The sequence below is a fragment of the Actinia tenebrosa genome, unplaced genomic scaffold, assembly GCF_029948245.1.
Source record: "Actinia tenebrosa isolate PJP-AT-01 unplaced genomic scaffold, QUT_ActTen_1.0 PGA_scaffold0__85_contigs__length_37466705, whole genome shotgun sequence".
In the NCBI taxonomy this organism is placed as follows: Eukaryota; Metazoa; Cnidaria; class Anthozoa; order Actiniaria; family Actiniidae; genus Actinia; species Actinia tenebrosa.
This window is the reverse complement of record NW_028292569.1, coordinates 7,608,025-7,628,538: the sequence shown is the minus strand read 5'-3', so window position 1 is coordinate 7,628,538 and position 20,514 is coordinate 7,608,025. Positions and strand designations below refer to the sequence as shown.

General features: G+C 40.9%; 4 protein-coding genes across 6 annotated transcripts in view; 3 read left to right on the top strand and 1 right to left on the bottom strand.

Moving 5' to 3' along the window:
* The window catches only part of LOC116300305 (DNA-dependent ATPase/E3 ubiquitin-protein ligase HLTF), a 48,464-nt gene that overhangs the window by 10,881 nt on the left and 17,069 nt on the right, over window positions 1-20,514 (top strand). The window contains exons 1-10 of one of the 3 annotated variants that reach the window (XM_089028312.1): window positions 8,724-9,054; window positions 9,812-10,019; window positions 10,093-10,179; window positions 10,741-11,040; window positions 11,542-11,792; window positions 12,211-12,341; window positions 12,566-12,649; window positions 12,911-13,023; window positions 13,473-13,616; window positions 14,020-14,288. In XM_089028312.1, coding sequence (XP_088884438.1) covers window positions 8,768-9,054; window positions 9,812-10,019; window positions 10,093-10,179; window positions 10,741-11,040; window positions 11,542-11,792; window positions 12,211-12,341; window positions 12,566-12,649; window positions 12,911-13,023; window positions 13,473-13,616; window positions 14,020-14,288 — 1,874 coding nt within the window. In that variant the 5' untranslated portion in view covers window positions 8,724-8,767. Of the gene's footprint in view, window positions 1-8,723; window positions 9,055-9,811; window positions 10,020-10,092; window positions 10,180-10,740; window positions 11,041-11,541; window positions 11,793-12,210; window positions 12,342-12,565; window positions 12,650-12,835; window positions 13,024-13,472; window positions 13,617-14,019; window positions 14,289-20,514 lie in introns of those variants that run through there. The other 2 variants (XM_089028309.1, XM_089028314.1) reach the window with 2 other exon arrangements.
* Window positions 1,455-4,372, top strand: LOC148913376 (THAP domain-containing protein 2-like). Its single transcript, XM_089028303.1, has 2 exons — window positions 1,455-2,083; window positions 2,494-4,372. Exons 1-2 carry the CDS (start codon window positions 1,754-1,756, stop codon window positions 2,743-2,745), a joined length of 582 nt encoding a protein of 193 aa, XP_088884429.1. The 5' UTR covers window positions 1,455-1,753; the 3' UTR covers window positions 2,746-4,372.
* On the top strand, window positions 3,108-3,947 carry LOC148913377 (uncharacterized). Its single transcript, XM_089030487.1, has one exon. The coding sequence runs from the start codon at window positions 3,108-3,110 to the stop codon at window positions 3,945-3,947; it is 840 nt and encodes a 279-aa protein (XP_088886613.1).
* On the bottom strand, window positions 4,521-6,643 carry LOC148913375 (uncharacterized). The gene is made up of 2 exons (XM_089028297.1): window positions 6,137-6,643; window positions 4,521-5,813 (listed from the first exon to the last, which is right to left on the bottom strand). Exons 1-2 carry the CDS (start codon window positions 6,349-6,351, stop codon window positions 5,396-5,398), a joined length of 633 nt encoding a protein of 210 aa, XP_088884423.1. The 5' UTR covers window positions 6,352-6,643; the 3' UTR covers window positions 4,521-5,395.

Genomic DNA, 20,514 nt, shown 5'->3' with positions numbered 1-20,514 from the left:
CATTTCATTGCAATACTGAGCATTTCAGACCATTCACCCCTTGTCCACTTAAGCCAATTTTGAATACAATCTGCTATGATCTTGCTCCCCTAAAGTGAATGGCCAATTTCCTCGCCTATCTACTCGTCCGATAGATAATTAACAGTCCTTTAGTTTTCCGGTATTTTCAACCCTCTTCAATGCTTGTATGCATGGGATGACTGGAGATACATTATCAAAGAAAGAGAGTGATAACCTTGAAATTTAATAACTTGAAATAGCCTCTGGGCTGATCAAAGTCAAGGCATGGCTGACTTACACGGATCAAATTGGAATTTAGCCTTGACTCCACGGCTAGGCTACGAAAATCTTTTCAATTCGAACGCCAGTTGGGTCTCTCTTCTGCAGAGCGAACTAAATGGAGAAAGCAAGGCTTATGCGTCTCAAGCGGCCTTCATGACTGCGATTGGATAGCGCACGCCCATATTTCTATCTGCATGCAGTTCTGAGCAAGTTATTACAATTGCACAATATGTACTAGAATAGTGTAACAGGATAGATAAATGTCATTCGCGGTTACAGTGTAGGATGTAATGTCTATGTAATACCACTTCACTGGGTCAGTTATTGTTGGAAGTCCAGACCAATTCCTAGCTTGATGACGTCAGTTTAGGATAACCTCACGAATGCGTCGAGTGAAACTGGGTCAATACTATTGTGACTGAGCACTGATAGGAATCAAACTCAAATAAATCCATACGAATTGCACCAATGAATTTATTCAAACAACTTTAATTTTCCTTCTCGTTGCTGTGGCATAATCATCTCATGGTCACATGATATATAAGGATGCCAATAGGGGGGTACCCAATTGTCAATTGATTACTAATTTCTGGACGAATGTCAGTTAAATGTAATCATTTCACAAGCACTAGCCATAACATTAACCAAAATAATCGAAAATATCGGTAAATCGTTAACTACTAATTTTAGGTTATCTGTCATTTAGTTCATTACCATTTTTTGGCCAGTTGTCAGTTATCTACTCACCTCATTGGCACCTTCCATCATGTCTAACAAAACCAAGCACTTCTTACAAATTTGGAACTTTATCAAAAGAATAATAACGAAGGGCGGTCTGTTTTGTTACATGAGAACCTTTACCGTAATTTTGACGTATCTCTGACGTCATTTACTGCTTATGTCTAGATGCTGTCAGTTTTTCTAGTGTATTTTATCGTCACTTCCGGCTCTTGCAGGCATTGGGGTGGCTAATTCAATAGTCTTATCTTAACTGGCTATGGAAATAAGGTCAATATTGCCACTCCGTCGGCTTTTTGTTCCTTCATATCATATTAAATGGCAACTGTTGCTGTTAAAATAGAAATATGATATTTTTTTGATCAAAAAGATTGCCGCACAAAGTCAAACGAGAACGAGCGTCGAGTGAAATGCCCTGCAATGGACAAGTCAGTTTAGCCCTTAAAGGACAACTGACCCCAAAAATTGCCGTTTTTCATATAAAACTACAACGTACATAGATCACATAAATTCAACTTTGAACTCTGATACAGCTTCTATGTCGCCGAAAAGAAATAATCAATTCGCGAAAAATAGCAATAGAAGAGCGCCATATTTGAGCCCGCAATAAATTACCGCATTAATGCCGTGACGTCACAACGTGAAGCTTGCATTCCAAACTTGTTGAGTTTGTATATTTCGAGTGCTAGTCGATCTTTTAATAGTCTAAGTTAGAGTAAGTTTCTTAATCCAGATGGGCCATTGTTGTGTGCCAGAATGCACCAACCATTGTTCCAAAACTGAGTCTGTTAGCTACCACAAAATTCCTAACAAAATAGCTCTTCAGAAGGCATGGATAGCGCGGATAAAGAGAGAGAACCTGCCGCCTTTGAAGAACTGCTACGTTTGCAGCGATCACTTCGAGGATTCATGCTTTGAAGTGGATCTGATGGAGCAGTTAACCGGGATAAAAAGGAAGAGGAGATTAAAGAGCGATGCTGTTCCGTCAGTATTCAATTTTTGCAAGCCAGCTAAAAGAAGAACTACATCAGAGAACCGGCTCAAACGCAAACAAAACGAAGAGGTGAGATAACATGTCATTTATACATAACATAGTTTACATTGTTTTTCGAAATAATCACTCATGAAAAAGACTTATTAATGCATACCGAAGCGAGTCATCAATCATTAGCTATTTATGCTTTCATAGATGAAATGTTGCTTAAAATCATAAGTATAGCTAGTAATATTTGATCGATACTTGAAATTTTCAAAATGGTTATTTGCACGTGTTTAGTTTACATTTGATATTTATTCGTAAACCATAACAATGTTGCCGTAATATTCCAAATTTGCTTGGATAAATGACCACGGAAGAATAATTTATAGCATTGTTGGTTAATATGTTTATTTTGTATTATTTAAGGTAAAGTAGGCCTCGAAGAATGGTTTATAGTATTGTTGAAAACATTGTTTATTTTTGTATTTTCAAAGAATGTGGAGCAGCTATGTGCCACAATAAATCCCTCGTGTGAAGATCCACCAAGTATGGAAACACCAGAGTTCTCTCCTGAACCACTTTGTAAGGAGATTGGTGTTCAGTGTTGCCTTGGTTGTAGATATGTTGTAACATCCACTGCATCAACTCACAGACAGAGCCTGGATACTATAAAGATGCCGACACAACAACAGTTTACAATCCCTCCCCTTCACCAAACATCAGTAGAGATGAAATACTCAGTGTGAGCTTCCACGACCACAGCTACAGTACTAGCTATCACCCCTCACCAGTAAAGTCAATGCCAACAGTGTCTCCACAAAAGTCAGAAAAGTCTTCATTTTCAGAGGAAGAGGGACTCCCACTAAGTGACGATGATGATGGTTTCATTGTTTCATCGCAAGAGACAGTTTCAACAACGGACAGTGAATTAGAGCCAGAAAACAAAGACTGCAATAAAACTCTTGAAAACCATATCAAAGAACCTAAATATTTGGTATTTAACTCTTGTTTGCAGCAGTTATTCAAGTTTTGTAGAAGCTGTGGAGCACCTGTCGCTGATGTCAACTTTGTATGTCAAGGCAGCCTACTTATTGTGACAACTACATGTATGAAACATGCTTTGACATGGTACTCACAGCCAATGTTAAATCGCTTAGCTATTGGGAACTTGTTGATTTCCTCATCAATATTATTTACTGGTAATACTTTTACCAGACTTCAAAACTTTGCATCCTGTCTTGGCCTAAAATTTCTGAGTGAGAGGGTCTTTTACAGACATCAGGAACGTTACCTATTTCCTGTTGTTAATGATGCTTGGAAGAGAGAGGAGGCTGCTGTAATTGAAGAGCTGTCAAATAAGGACATAGTAAATCTCAATGGTGATGGCCGAAGTGACAGTCCTGGCCATAGTGCTAAATATGGCACATATACTATGATGGAGACAAGCACAGGGAAAATTGCCACCTTCAGCATTGTTCAAGTCTCTGAAGTAACCAGCTCCAATGCTATGGAGAAAGAGGGGTTTCTAAGGTGTTTGAACACTTTAGAAGACATGGTCAGTATAAAATGTATCACAACTGACAGACACACATCCATCACCAGCACTATGGCAAAAGATTTTAGCCACATCAAACACCAGTATGATGTGTGGCATCTTTCCAAGTCAATTGTAAAAAAGCTGAACAAGAAAGCAAAATTGAAGAAAAACCAAGAGCTGGCACCCTGGATACAATCCATTTCAAACCATCTTTGGTGGTGTGCTGCTACATGTAATGGGGATGTACAACTTTTGAGAGAGAAGTGGAAATCTGTTGTTCACCATTGCGTGAACAAGCATTCCTGGAAGGATGCAGAGGTATTCAAAAAGTGTGCCCATCCTCCCCTAACCCGCAATTGTTCAAAAAGGCCCAAGGAGTGGAGAAGCTCGTTATCGCAAGTGCTTCCCTAAGATGCACAAGCGCTGGGTTGTTAAGCCAGTCTTACAAAGAAAAAGCTATGCTTTCCTCCCTGAGCTACAACTGAAAGTACTTGAAATTTGTGAGGGTGGCATGGAGGCTGCAGGGGTTGACCCAATTGAAGAGGTCGAATTACCAAGAAACATTGCTAGTGTTCCTGCCCCAGACAAACAGGAATTGATTGAACGACACCGGTCAAGATTTTCTAGGTAATTAATTTAAATGGAATGTAGTAGAGACTACAAACACTAAAATGTGTAGTGTTAAGTGATGCTAATTCTAACCATTTCCTATTTTTAATTAACACTATTTAGTAGAAAATAATGCAAAGCATCATTGGCACTCTTTTAGTGATTGTACTCTAGTGAATAGCTGTTTTGAAAGAACTGTCAAGTAAGCCTGTCGTCCCAATCCCCCTCATCTTTGAACAGCTGTGTTCATTACTGGTAATAATTACAATGCTTCTACAAATGGGAAGGTACTTGACAGACCCAGTAAAACTGCTATAAACAAAATATGTAATTAATGTGAAGGGGACCTGATTAAAGTGGTAGATAAGTTTGCAGTTTTTAGATGTTCAGATGAAAATTTTATTAAAATATCATTACCACTTAGGAAACGAATTGACTTTTAAATGAAATCTTAAAAGAGGTCTTTTCTTTAACTATCTACGCTCCATTATATATGGGGTCTCTCCCAGTATGAATGTAGTATAGAAAAAATTCCAGCTGAATAGTGACTTTCGCTTTCACTCATGGGAATCAAGATGTTCATTCATTTGCTCAGTGAATTAATCAGTGCATGATTACTGAGCTGCAAAGGGCCTATTTGCCTGGAAAAAAAAAATATGAACCATAAATGGCTGACAAGCCTGGATGCCAAGATTTCCTAGTGCCAATTTGTCTGACAATGAGACTAGTCAGTACCAAGATTCTAAGATGGGGTGGGATTCTATCACCAAGAGAATATTTTTTTCATTTAGCACAATTTTTGAATCCATTATAGCATGCTACTTCAAGGCAAATTCTTTATAAACAATACTGACTAGCCTTGTTTTCAGACAAATTGGTGCCCAGGAAATATTGGTTATCCATGTCTAGTATAACTGCAAAATTTGCTTGGTTAGCTCATGATTTTGTCCACTAGTGCTTTGTACACTAGGTTCTCTATTCAGCTGGATATTTTGTCTAGGTGTAGTTGTTTTTAAATAATAAAATATGCAAAACCTACAAAACATTTATATAAACAACTTTCTATATGTACTTCATCTAAAAATAAATTCATGACTACTCTTATACATTTTGGTCTCAGCCTTTCCATGTTTTCCTTTTCAATTTATCAATTCAGAAATCCTGATAGAAAAAAATCCACTCTGTGTATATGAAATGAAGTAAGGAATAAATAAAATGTATATAATAACTCCATGTAACTTTAGGCCAAGCTAATCATCTGCATAGTGAAAACCTTCAAATTCAAAGTCCTCCTCTAGTCCAGGGGGAGGGAAGTGTGCTCTGATGCACATGACAGCACAAGAGGGCAGAACAACCTGAACTTCCTTTCCAAGAACTCCCCAGCACCATCTTGCTAGTTGCCTATATGCAATGTGTCTGTACTGCTTGTGCTCTGGGCCTTCATACGCATTACTGTACTGCTGTTTGTACTGAGCCCATGCGGTTCGAAGAACATACTTATTGGCACAAACAGGTAAGAATCCAGGATGTTGAGTAATGCATGGTGGTGGTTCATCAGCATCTCCATCTTCAACAACAAACTGGCATGTTGCAACCACTTTTTCGATTTCTTGGCAACAAATGCATTCAGATATTGAATCCATAATTTGGCAGCTACCACAGGTACACCTATTTAACAGAAATAAAACAATTCTTAGTATCTTTGAACATTATCAACGATTGTCCCAAGTGAGAATATACATACACAACTTGTGACACAACTATATCCCTGTATCTATATCCTGCAGTATATAACTTATTGACTATCAAGCGATGTTTTTAAACATGTTTTTAATTAAAATTGTGAAAGTTGGTATTGCTTTTGGTTGCAAACTGGATTCATGCATACCAATATCTAAAGAACAGATTGCAAGAACACGAGTGGCAAGATACGATTTTATATAAAATGGATATGTAGTTCAGTTTTGTGATAAGACAGAAGTACGACTTACCAATCTGAATTTGTAAGTCGATTGTTCTCTTGTTCATCGTCTTCAATAATGTCACTGTCAGATCCTTCTCTGAACTCTTCATCTGAGGAGATTTCTATTTCTGGTTCAAACTGATATGGCCGTAAACCAAATTCGTCGTCCATTCCGAAAAATTCTTGAGCGAAATCGTCTCCCGAGCTGTCCGAGCCTTCGGAAGAAGAATTGGATTCTGACATGCCTTTAATTTGATGACCAAGTTGTATTTTTTCGCAAAATATTGAGTAAAACGTATAAGAAACTGAGGAAGAAGTCAGGCAAACAACTGGAAGCTTGAACTCTTGTGACGTTGTGACGTCATTACGCTATTTTTCTGAGCCCGCGATAAAAGCGCAAGATGGCGGCCACCAGAGCGATATATGCGATGTTTTCAAAAAATTGTTTTAGAAAAATGGATGCTCTATCCCCTTTAAAAACTGGATTTTTGGACTTCTCAAATGATGTAGTTCCTCTTAAAAATGGGTCATTTTGGAGGGTCAGTTGTCCTTTAAAACAAAGACGCCAATGAAAAAAAAATCAGACCATATAATTCAGTAAGAGGGGGACTAAAAAGGGAGGAACTAATAACCCCTGCTGACTGATCTTTCAAGGTCCGACTTCATCAGTTGCCACGTCGATTAGGCAACTGGAGCCAAATTTAATCGTATGCCAATGAAGGTCGTTAAATGATCGGAATAAAAGTCTTTTATGAGCGGTTTTGACTACTATCGACTCTGACACATAACAGCACCGTAAGCCTTTGACTCAGTGGGAAATGCATGGCACATGATGCAGGAAGCTGGTGTTCATAAGATGGTCATTGCGACACTGTGCAAACTCTGACAATACCTTGATTCATAGAGGAAACACGCGTTATACACACAATTTGAATATTTTGATTTGCCTAAGATTTAACACGCACCGGACAACGACAGGCAAAGTGAAAAATCGCCCTCAGCTCATCGCCGTCTATAAATGAGAAAGCGCTTATAATAGACCCTTTCACGGTTTCCGACGCCATATATTGTTTGGGGTGCAAAATTCAACTAAGGAGCGTAGGGGAAAGAGATACTTTTTTCGTTATATTTCCTTTCTGAGGTAAATTTTCGAGACCAAACTTTTTCTGTGGATGGAGAATCTTCTGTTCAATGTTTTGTGATGTTTTTGAGCCGATCGAGTCATTCTTGTCGAGGCAAGATTTTTCTTACGATCAAATTGAACCAGTATGATCGCAAAACCCAAAGCCTCGATCCATCTCTCTAAGCACCAGTGTTATGCTGGCTCCATCGGCTCAAAAACAGCACACAAAATATTGAACAGAGGATTCTCCATCTACAGCCGGAAAAAGTTTGGTCTCGAAAATTTACCTCAGAAAGGAAATATAACGAAAAACGTATCTCTTTCCACTACGCTCCTTAGTAATTTTGCCCCCCAAGCAATATGGCGTCGGAAACCGTGAAAGGGTCTATTTTGAAAAAAAAATTTTTTGTCATTAGGCAGTTTATACTTTTGTTATTCAAAAACAGCTTTCACTCGAGGTCTCGTTTCCTCGGATACCGAACACCGACTCGAGTTCGAAGAGATGTGGTATTACATCATGTATCAGATTCTGACCTTGGCCGCCTTTCTTGATCATGCGATTCATTCCCCATTGATTAATGTAAGCAAGTCAGTCAAATACTCAGCGGTAGTGAAGTCTAGTGGATCCCACACCAATATCACTCTATATTATTATTAACCTTCTGACAATGAGTTCCTGTATTACCCACTAGTGTGCAGAGAACACTTACTTTTTGCGGCGAAAAAGGACCACCTAAAGTTGATACAAGACAAGGAACAGTTCCTTAGGCTGTGTTCATAATGTATGGCAGAGGGTGGGGGTGGGGCAGGTGAAAATTTGAAATGTCCAGAATAATTCTTAATACCCCCTTAAAGTCATGCAAAGAAAATACGATCCCCCCGAAGCAAGGCTTGTAGCTCCTTCAACAATTGTGCATCACCCCATTTTTCTGATAAAAATTAGCCCATCCCCCCCCCCCCCCTTTTTCCTACCAAAAATTTCCCGATCCCCCTCAATTTCACCTGCCCCTCCTCTGCCATACATTATGAACACAGCCTTAGTGAGAGTTGTCCGTAACTGACCAGCATTTATGAAGATTGTGACCCTGAGCTGAATACAATATTAGTAAGCCATGGACAAAACGGAAAAATGGGAAGAAAGGAAGAAAGAATGATTAAAAAGAGAGAAGGGACAAAGGAAAAAAAGAAAGAAAAAAGAACAAAGAAAGCAAAGAAAGAAGGCAAATTAACGAAAAGCCGACAAAAGCCATAACTTCTTATTGTCGTAGTCTTTTTTAAGAAAAAAAATACTAGCAACATACTTATTTTTCATCAAATTTACAGGAAAAATTCAAAATTTATGTTAGATTTATATTACTATTCCTTTCCAACTTTCTTAGAATTATATTCTTTGGGTTTCCTGTGGTATGAAAATGCGCGGGAAAATAGTCTCCCATGATGCATTTGTTTACATGATGACGTAATCCCAGGCAGCGCGGTGCTCGCACAACAACATCGTGTGACATGCTGAAGCTTCGCTAAAACAGTATTAAAAATATGGCTTTTGCTTCCAGAAATATCGAAATTATTGACAGCGATGATGACGAACTTGACCATGAAGTATGCTTCGGTGAATATCGAGGAGAGATCGTTGGTATTCGATACTATAGCGGTACAGTTAACCGAGGAGAAATGGTTTCACTCAACAGAGAGCCTCACAACCCTTACGACAACAATGCCATAAGAGTCGACAATGTTTTCGGTGTACAAGTTGGTCATATCAAGAGAACCTTGGCTATGCCTTTGGCTAGTGTGATTGATAGACGCTTAGTACGTCTGGAGGGGTAAGAATGATCTCAAAATCTCCACCGATGTTTTGAGTTTAGCTGTTACGAATTTTTCCTGTGATCATTAAAGTTGCCATCTTCAGGAAATGCGCCAGTAATATGATATGTTGACAGGACGTGAAAAAGAATTTCATGAATCTTTTAATGTAGGAAACTAAGCGGATCGAGAGCCTGAGAATTTGACATTTTAAATGTATATATATATATATATGAGCATTTTTATGAATATGGGACTCCAAATGTTTCCCAGATTTACAGTACCCCCCATCCTGATCTTTTGACGTACCATTTAAAAATATACTTTATATAAACTTAGGGAAACATAGCTAGGGCAATGTCTACTATGCCACATCTCTGTGAGTGAGGTTCCATGGTTTTTCTCCCATGCCAGATATGGTTGCAGATATGGTAGGATTTTGAGTAGGGGGGTGAAAACCCTGTGACCTCCCCCTGCCACTGAATTTCTTAGATGCGATGCTGTCATGGAAATACAAAAGAAATGCCACTAATTCTATTGAGAAAAAGTGTGATTTCTTTTGTGTTTTCATGTTAGCTTTACATCATCCACAAAAATTCTTAGAGGGTCCATTCAATCATGGTGTGCAGATTTCTTTGCCACAATCAGTTTAAAGTGCCCTAAAAAAGATGGAATAATAATTCCTAAAAAGAAAATCAGTATAAAATTCTGCTATACTGTACAAGTTTAAGCCATTAATTTGAAACTAATTTCTTGATCTTAACATGTGTATTTCAGCACAGTTCCTTATGGTCAAAACAATGTCTATTCCATGCCCTGTGATTTGGCATTCTGGGGTAGACCAGAGAATCAAGAACAAGTTATCCAGATAATGCGCCAGTATGGATTTATACTTCTAAAAGCATATAATAACAAACCAGCACCAAGCAAAGGAGACTATACTAACTACTCCATTCCTACTTCAATCAAGATTTCCCAAGATCAGGTTAATATTTATTTGTTTTATATTAATTATGATTTAATGTGGTCTTCACTTTGTCATTCTAATTTTATTCTAGATGCACAATGAACTAAACAAATTGTTTGATAAAATGGAAGAGATGGACAAGGGTGACAAAACTGCAGCAGAAGTCGAACCAGCGGAGGTAAGAGTATATATATGTATATTAAGTGTGAATGTGTGGGAAAAAATATCCATACCTCTCCCATGCATATGGGAGGATACAGTATGTGTTTTCCTGTGGCAGAATGGGTAAAAGGAAATCTTGAGGGAAGGACTTTGATGCAATATTATGAGCTACCTGTAGTATGTGACTTTCAAAAAGTCTGAATACTGAATACTGCATACTGAATGGTGCATTCCAAGACCGAAGTGCATTGTGGGTCATAGTGACGTTGTCTAAATTAGGATTAATAATAATTATTTATTCTATTTTTAGTGTATTCCATCTGAAACAATATACTGACTACATGTAGAAAGTTAATTGCTGTATATTTACTTTTTATTTCAAATTAACAAGACCCACAATGCCCTTTGGTCTTGGAATGCACTTTTCAGTATGCAGCATTCAGTATTCAACCTTTTTTGAAATAGCTGTATATGTACTCTGCTTTTTATAGAGATTTTAGATGAAAATCTCAGCTCAGATGAAATAGTTAAACACAGATTAATTTAATGTGTCTATTTCTTATCAATCAAATTAAAGGTGATTAAGACAAAGCTATATCCACATCAAAAGCAGTCTTTAGCCTGGATGATCACGAAAGAAAACAACAAAGACCTACCACCATTTTGGGAGGAAAGAACAAAGAATGGTAAAAAGGAGTATTTTAATACAGCTACAAATTATGCGACAACAAAGAGACCATCTTGTGTTAAAGGAGGAATACTTGCAGATGATATGGGTCTTGGGAAAACCTTACAGATCATCTCATTGATCCTTACAAACTTCCATGATGGAAAGCCTCTTGCCACGCTTGAAGACTCTGGAACAGGAATAAATAAGGTTAGTACATAATGATATTATGGAAACCAAAAGTGGTGTAACGGTAGTGCATTTCTGGAGTTGTGAAGCATTAACATGTGAGTAGAGCTTGGTAGGTCTCTCCCTTGATCCAAGAGTTGTTCTCTGGGTTACCCATTTTTCCTCCATGTGAGGTAGCCAAGTTAACTCTGTGAGTAAGTCATGTCCTGACTTAGATTAGCCCAGAGGTTGTTTCAGGGTTCAATCTGTGAGTTAGCCATGCCCTGGTTAAATCAGCCCAGGGTTTGTTTCAGGGTTTGATTTGTGAGTTAGCCATGCCCTGACTTAGATCAACCCAGAGGTTGTTTCAGGGTTTGATCTGTGAGTTAGCGGTGCCCTGACTTAGATCAGCCCAGAGGTTCTTTCACAGAGTTGATAAAATTTGGACAAGGTTTACTTTTGGTGAACCATTTTCTGGAGGAGTACACATAAAAGCAGTTTTAGAAATGTTATCCTCTTAAACTTTGTCTTCTTTTTCTTTAGACATTAAAGCAGAAAGTCAGAAGACCAAGTAAGCATTCTTCAAAGAAAAAATCAACCAGCAAGAAAAAGAACAAAAAAGCTGTAGTAGTTGAGAGCAGTGAGGATGAGGAGATGTCAGACGATAATGATAATGAAGCCATAGGTATTGAAAATTCTAATAAAGTCATGATAGGAAAGACTGATCCTGATTTTAAACCTGTAGCAGAGGTTAATGTGGAAACAGAAAGTACAAATATTAGACGCTCTGCAAGGTAAATCATAAAATGAATACCACAATTTATAAGGGACTAGTCATTATTTGAAGGGGACCTGGTGCAAAATTAGGTAAATGCTATGAACTACCTTTTTCCTGAACCCTCTTTTCGTGAGGTAAACTTTTTTAGTTGAATAAAAAAATATCCCCATCCCCCCCCCCCCCCCCTCCAATCTAGCTGCATGGTGACCCAACCCCCGAGCCTCTCTCAACCTCTAGCTAACGACCGTACCCTAATGACTCAATTTGTAAAAACAATGAAATTAAAATGCCAATTGGAATTCAATGGATTCACTTTTATATATATATATAGAATGGAAATAGCACAATAACATCTAACCTATTCTTCCATAATGGGCTACCCAAGTGTGTTGCACATTTTCATTGTTTTTTCTGGATTTTGGTTTGTTATTCAGATCCAGGAAGAAACCAGCAAAATACACAGAGGTAGATAGTGATGTGGATGAGGAGGCTGAAACTGTTGCACCATCACCAAAAAAGAAATCCAAGAAAAAGCAGCCGTCAATTAAACATGTTCAGAACACAGGTAAGTAATACTGTAGCACCTATAGACCACCTATTAAGAGGGGGCATAATAGATTTACTTTTTCAGATGCAGGTCTAGGATTTTAAAGGGGGGGGGACATCATTGGATACCCACTGTTCTGATTCCCAACCATCTCACTGAATTTGTGACAGCGAAGCAAATGAAATTAACAAAACAAATAAAATGAAATTCATTACATTGTATTAAAAATTTGCTTTTTTTAGATCACCCTGTTGAAGAACAACAACAAAGTGACTGTCATATCATATTACCACCTTTGCCAAGCTTCGCAAAGGATGATAACTCAGGTTTGAAGAAATCTTTGCATATTTTACATTTCTTTGAGATCAGTTTGTGTGAATGACATGGCACTTGCACACACCATACTTCAAGAGTATTGAGAGGATTAGGAGAAAAAGCAAATTTAAATTTTTTGTTAAATATTGGTACTCATACATTTTTGCTTAATTCTTATCTTATTTGTTTTTGATAAGATGCCAAAGACACTTCTTCATTGTCTGTTGGTGCTATCAATACCTGTTTAACCACAAACAATTCTTCAAAACAAGGATCATCAAAAACTGGCGTAGGATCTACAGCAGGAAAACGGAAGGCAGTGCCAAGTGGTGGTCGCCGTCCAACCTTGGTAGTTTTTCCATTGTCTGTCCTTAGCAGCTGGGAGGTATTTATTGAGGCTCTATGTCATCACATGGTGTATACCAATGACAGGAGGCAGGAACAATTAAATCTGATCTAATCTGGTTTACATGACAAAAAATTCAGTTTCCCAGGGAGAAAAGACTGCTGTTGTGCCTCCTGTCATGGCTGCCACGTGATGGTGCTAAGATTCTATTTGACATTGGGCATAGCCTGCTTGCTTTCTCCCTTCAACTCTCCCTCCCTTCCTTCCTCCCTCCCTCCCTCCCTCCTTCCCTCCCTTTCTTCCTCCCTCACTCCCTTCCTAACTTTCCATCACTTCCTTCTATCCCTCTTCTTTCCTTCCTTGTTATTTTATACCCTCTTAAAACTTGTCATGTGCATAAACAATTACATAGCAAGTCATTGTTACATGTATAACATTAAAAGTAATCTTGATAATATATATTTATTATTTTTTTTGTTCAATAAAAGAATGAACTAGAGATGCATGTCCATCCTAACCTGATCAACATCTACACCCACTATGGCCAAAACAAAACCAAAGATAAAAAATTTCTTGAAGAACAAGATATTGTACTTACAACGTACCAGAGCTTATCTGCAGAATTCTCAAGGGTTTGTATCAATTTAGAATTTTTCTGTTATCGATAAGTAAACGTTTGCCCAGTTAAACGTTAACTTGGAAAGTTCCTTAATATAAGCTGAAAGTAGCTAGTCCCCCAGATGGAGTAGTTTCACTTCCGGAACTGAGCACAATCTACCCCTCCCTCCATGAGTGCTCCTCTTCAAGATATTTGAAGCCATCGGATGGGTCAGAGAAATCAAAGCAAGTATGTAAGGATCAAACTCCTGCCTCCTTTTAAATTGGGTAGTGCACAGAGCCATGCCCATGTACAGTCCTCAGTTTATTAATTCCTTCACTCCCTCATTCATTTTATTGGGATCATGTCCATTCACATTACAATTATCCATCATGCATTATTAGATTCATTGTTTCAATTGCTCACCACATATTTAGGGCAAATCTCCCTTAAAGGAAGTCAAGTGGTTACGCGTAATTCTGGATGAAGGTCATCTCATCAGGAACCCCAGAGCGCAAATGACCAAAGCAGCTCATGCACTGGACGCTGAGCGTCGATGGATCGTTACTGGAACACCCATCCAGAATTCCATGAAAGACTTGTGGTCCATCATTTGCTTCTTGAGGATGGAGCCTTTCTTGGACCGACAGTGGTGGGTACGAAGTATCGAAAGGCCTATAAGTCAGGGGGACAAGGCAGCATTAGGGTAAGAACTGTCATTTCTTATAGTTTCTTGCTTCAAAAAATATTTTAGTCACTGCATTAAATCAACTTGCCAAAAAAATCTTTTATTTTACTCTCGCCAAAAGTTTTCCAATTTCCAGTTTCTTGCTTCATACAGTACAGCCCAGATGTATATCACGGTGTACACGCGTGTACTCCGTTAACGGAGTACACTCGTACTAGTGTAGTCCGTGCTTTGAGACATAGACGCACTACACGCGTTTGAGTGTAATATTTTTTTGTTATACAGTCTTTGTTTCATAACAAAGACCATAGAAATTCCGTATAAATATCATTTATATTCCACGCGTAGGCGTGTATTCCGTTCAACTGGATTTATGATCCAAACGATTTCAAATCAGAGATATACAAATTGTATTGTTCAACTGGATAAGAGAAACTCAAACGATTTTTTAAAATTTTTTCTTCGAAAACGAAAACCTCTGTAACCTCTAATGTTTGATCAAACAAAGAAATATTAAAGAAAAGCGTAAATTTAAAAAGTTCTGTATTCTTTCATGCGTCTACGCATCAGGTCAAGTATTTCGCGTGCACGCTGGAATGCAACCGAAATAGTCTGCATTTTAATTATCCTGTCCATTTTATTTAAGAAATTTGTCTTTATTTAGATAATTGAGACCAAAGAACAACTGCTTTATTGTTTATCGGATAGTTCTCATAAGTTATATACGTATCTTAGCATCAAAGAATTACTCTTTTATTTGGTCGTCGGACGTAGCCGTCTGAAGTTCTGTGCACGTGAAGCAGCAGTTAGGTGGACTCGCGAAGCGCCGGCATTGCCAAAAATCACAAGTCGAAAAACACCAGGGGGGGGGGGTGGGTTTTTGGAGGTCGGTAACCCGCGGAACAGGGGGTCTTGCGCGATCCGCCGGCAGCGCGAAATGTCCCTAACTGCTGCTCTGTTGGGGTCGCAAATGGAGGGAAAGATATTCTTTAGATATACATGGCATCCGTCAACGACATTCAAAACGAAACTGTGCGCAGGTTGGGAAATCAGGTGATGGATAACTCAGATGCGGATTTCGTCTTTGCGACATTCATGGAGGGGAATACAGACAAGACGATGAATCGCGAGATGGCTGAAAGGATAATCAATAGAATGCCGGACGGCGACTACCGTTTGGAGTTGACGTTCGTGAAGTATTTGGACGGCGAGTGGGTGATAGAAAAGGGCCGTAATCCCATCAGGGCGTCTGGCAAGCAGAGTTTGTTCGTCTTGAATAAGCATACGAGACCAGGGGCATTGGAGGGAATTGACATGCTCTTCTATGAGGTCGCTTACCCGGTTACCGTGGTCATTTACGGCGCGTACGAGATTAAGGAGCCGGATGTTAAGAAGTTGCGACCAATGCGACATCCGGGTAATTGTGTCGGGAAGTTGGTAAGAGAGTTCTTCGAAGATTCCTCTCGTGGCGGTAAGCTTACGCCCAAGAGGAGAGAAGCCATCAGGAAATGGGAAAATGACACTTATAAGACTGGAGGCTCTATTGAGAACATCAAGAAGTTAGAGACGGCCTTAGAACGCCGCATACACGTGAAGGACATCACGGACGGTTGCATTTACGAAGGGACGAAAAAATATGGAGGTAGAGGTGCCCCCATTGTCATCTATCAACACAATGGACACGCTTGGCGAGAACTTAGGTTTCCCAAAAAGAAGGAAACTAAGGTTTATAAGATGTCGCCGTTGGCAGAATTGGTCCACGAGAATTCCGTTTGGTTAATGGACGCGGAAGGAAGTCAGTTTATGACGCAGGATGGTACCCTCTACAGGCCTCTAGTAGAACACCAACGCATTCAAAGTGCTTGTGAGACCTTAGGGGAAGACTTTGCAGACGAGGTCCTTAGCTCTCGTAGTTTGGACTTTCTAGCCGCGAAGAAAAGAAACGGCTGGAAGTCCACGCCTAAGGAATTCGCCGACATAGCCAAAGCCTGCGTAGAGCATGGTCATGGAGGTTTATGGAACATGGAGTATGACGAGAACGAATACGTATCCCTGGACATGAAACATTGTTACCCCGCCAGTTTTAAAGGCCTCGGGGATTGTAAGGAGTATTACGACCGCTACGGGCATCCAGATTCGCAGTTCTTTCGTGTGTCTTTGCCCGGTAAATACGACGCCCCAGCCACGGGGTTCGTGCGGTTGACCACGTGGAAGTTAGCAAAGGGCTTACATCCAATAATTTACGCGTGGTATGGGAAACATCTGCAGGAGAAAGAATGGATTCCCATACCCCTGCTGAAGTTTCTCGAAGAGCGCGAGCTTCTCACGTACGCAGCGCATGAAGCCATACTTTGTCACTCTGCATTTACGCAATGGCTTCCGGAGCATAACCCCACCGCCAGAATCGTCATAGGAAAGTTCACCCAAGGCGCAAAAGAAGGAGAAAAGCACATGCAGCGGCGTTTGATAACCGATGACGGAGAGTTGAGCTTCCTCGTAAAACGCGCGCATGAACAAGGATCAATGGTGTCCGTAGAGAAGTGGAATTATTTCATAGAAGGCCAAGGGGAACGGCAATGGAATGCGTTGTGTTATTACCAAGATCATCGCCCGCAATATTACCATCTCCGGGCGAGCATGCTCGCATATGCGCATATTAATCTATTGTCAATGCTGTTGCGGTTTGACAAAGAGGACGTTCCACGCGTGGCCACGGATTCTTTGTATGTGAAGCCCGAAGTGTTAGAAAAAATGCAAGAGTTTTACACGGAGGACGAACTCGCGGAAAGTGGTCAATGGCGTATAAAAGATGAAGAGATAAAAGCCTGGAGAGAACGTGTGGAATACCACGGGAAACACGTAAAAGGTGCCACCGTCCCCACCGTGGAGCCATTGCCATCCGTCGACGACCCCATTTCTTACCAACGCTTCTCGTACCTGTACGGGCCCGGAGGCAGCGGTAAGACCACCAGGGTTTTGGAATTATTTCCTCGCGTGAAGGTGTTAACGCCGACACACCGCCTTGAAAGAGAATTGACGGAGATGGGTTACGATGCGCAAACGTACCACAGCTTCTTTCGCTGGAACGGTCAAAAGTGGGTGCCGGAAGCAATACGCGACATACCCCCGGTGATATTATGGGATGAGATTTGCACCGTGCCATTAGAAATCCTGCAGGAATTTGTAGACTTCCTCCGCGGAAAGTGTCAAGTTATATTTGCCGGAGATCCATGCCAACCTCCTCCCATTTGCGGAGAAATGCCCCATAAATGGTTAAAAGGAATGGTAGACCATGCAGAGGAAATCAACGCCGACTACCGCAGCAAGGATCAAGTAAGAAACTTAAAGGCGGAACTTCAGGGCCTCAGTGATGCCGAGCAAAACAAGACGCTGCGTAAACGCATCCGAGCGAAGTCTTACGAGGACTTCCTTTGCGCGTGGCATCCAGAGGATTTGGTGTTGAGCAGCAAGCGCGCAGCACAATCGCGAATACAGAAAGATTTGTTAAGCGTACACCGCGAAAGATTCCCTGGCCATTTGGTGCCCGTTTGCTACAAGCCCCGCGATACCCGCATGCAGAAGAGAGACGTGTGGGTGCCGGGCACCGACGTCCAACTGCGAAACGCGGTAACTCATGATAAAGTCTGGGTGCCTATGGGAAAGGTTGAAAAAATAACCTCCCATCCAGATTGGCGTTTGGGATATTGTATGACAGTCCACAGCGCGCAAGGGCTTACCATAAAAGAAACCTTATGGATCATAGACCAGCGGTTATGTTGGAGTAATTTGATATATACCGCTGTGAGCCGTGTGGAGCATGCCAAACAGTTGCGGAGGGCCTGGGGTCCGCAATTGCGTTACGATAAAACGCCAGAAGATATAGCAAAGGAGAACATTGCTAAGAAACTCCTTCGCTACAAAAGACACGACGAAGAAAAAAATATGACGTTCGACCTATGCGTGGACGACGTCTATAAGGAAGGGGCACGGTGTGCCAAGTGTAACATACCTCTACTATGGAGGTTTGACCCAAATGACGATCAGCAGTTCTCCGTGGATCGTATAAATAATAAGCGCGGGCATTGCAGAGGCAACGTAAGACTGACATGCCTAGAGTGCAATCGGGCGCGTGGAGCAGCACTACTCTGAGTCTTTGGGGACCATGAGCAGCTCTTCCTTAACAAATCCGCGACTTGGGCCATTTAGGTAATACAACACGGGTTGCCCTTCCTTGGTGACGGACTTCGAAATCTCATACGTTTCCAAAGACCAGTTAGGATCCGTGGCTCTCTTACTGCCACCTTCGAGTTCCCCCGGCTGATAGAGGTATCTGACCACTATGTTGCGGGGTAGCTTTTTTTCCTTCAGTCCGACCGCCCTCGAACTTCTGACATAGGACTTGTGTTCCACGTGTTTCTTTTTTATGGCATCCTTGGGTTTCATCCCCGTAGCCCTGGCCGCCTCGTTATTTAAAGCCGCGATGACCTGGGGGAGCCGCTGTGTCCATTCCCTGTTGCGTTTGGAGGGATCTTCCAGCTCTTTCCAATACTGGTACCCAAAGAGACGCTCGGCCAGGGTCTTATTGAATCTTTCGACGATGCTCTGACCCCTGTGGTACTCAGCTTCAGCTCTCCTAACCTTAGTGCTGTGGTCTTTCAGGGTCTTAGTAACCACGCCCATGAACTCTGTCCCCGCATCCACTTGCAGCAGCTTAGGCCATTTCAAGACGCGCTTATAAATCCTACCTAGGGCTTCTGCGACTTCCCCAGAATCCTTGCTGGTTATGGGTTCGGCGTCCTTGTATCTGCTTGCGATATCAACTACGGTCAAAGCGTATCTATAGGTCTTTCTTCTCACCTTATCGTGCGGTAAGAAAAGCAAATCCGCCTGATGAACTTCATTGGGGGCATTTACGGTAAAGCTGGGCCTGGGAATGTACTTGGGCACGGGAAGATAAACCTGCCAGAGGGTTTGTTTTCTTAGCCAGTTCTTAGTCCGTTTCTTCTGATACCCTGGCCGCGGTCGCGAGTTTCTTGATGGCCGACGCTCCTCTCCAATAGCCTTCAGGCCCATAGTAAATCCTCTTGAGTTTGTCCTCTACGCGACCCATTATATGAATTCCAAAACAAGATTGATCTTTCGCCCGTTGAAATCCACCGTCTTTCCGTCCACCTTAATGGTGATGTTTATGCTTTCTACCAAATTAGACAAGTCATAGCTTAAAGAAATGGGAGTGTATTCCACTGGGTCAAATGGATTACCTTTGGGCAGAAACTTAGACATGAGAGAAGACTTTTCTCCATTGTTGTAACTATGAACCAAGTCGCAATAGACTTCGTAAGAGGATGCGACTTTCCATTTCACATCATATGTACTGCCGCTATTTATCGTGGTACTAGTAAGGCCCAGGAGTTCTACCAATGAACTGTCCTTTAGATTAGCGCTTCCACTATTTTTCTTGAATTTCATTTCATGGGGTAATCCTGTGGTAAGAGTATATCCATGCTTTGCTAGCTCCTTAGCCAGTGTTATGGGGGTGTAATGGGAATCTGGTATTTTTGGTTTGGTGCCGGAAGTTCCGATGACAAAGCCATTAATTAAATTATACCATGAATTGTACAAAGAGCAACTAACCAACCGAACCTTACAGGCTTTGATGGGAGGATTCAGATAAGTAGTAAAGTTATTCTTGTCGCTTTCCAAAAAGACGATCATATATTTCAGGAAACACAGTTTCCTTCGTTAGAGCAGATACGCCAAAGCTACGCCTCCGGCCAGCCCTGCGATTCCTACAAAGACCAATTCGCTATCTTTTTGTTTCTTAGAAGGCTGGTAGTAATTCTCGAACTTAGGCTTTCTTAACCCCGTCAATGCCGCGGGGTGTGCTTGCGCATAGAGCTTAAAGGCGTAGTCTGTATTTTCGAAGTTCTTGTCTGCCTGCATCTTGTCTTGGTAGTTCTTGTCCAACCAATCCCTGTAAGCTTGTCTTTTTTCATTCCAAGCTGCCACGTCTCGCTGATATTTCTCCAGCGCTAAGTCGTGCCTCTTCCTTTCGGCGTTAGATTCTGCGTTTCTATCACCGCTAACTAATTTATCCAGATATCTACCACCATAATTAGCTCCAGTGAATGCTAAAGCTGCAATGACTCCACCTGCGACTAAGCTAACCATTATATGTTAGGCAGGTACTTTTCCTTCTGTAGGTAATTTCTTAGCATGATAGCCCCGCATACGGCAGCGGTCA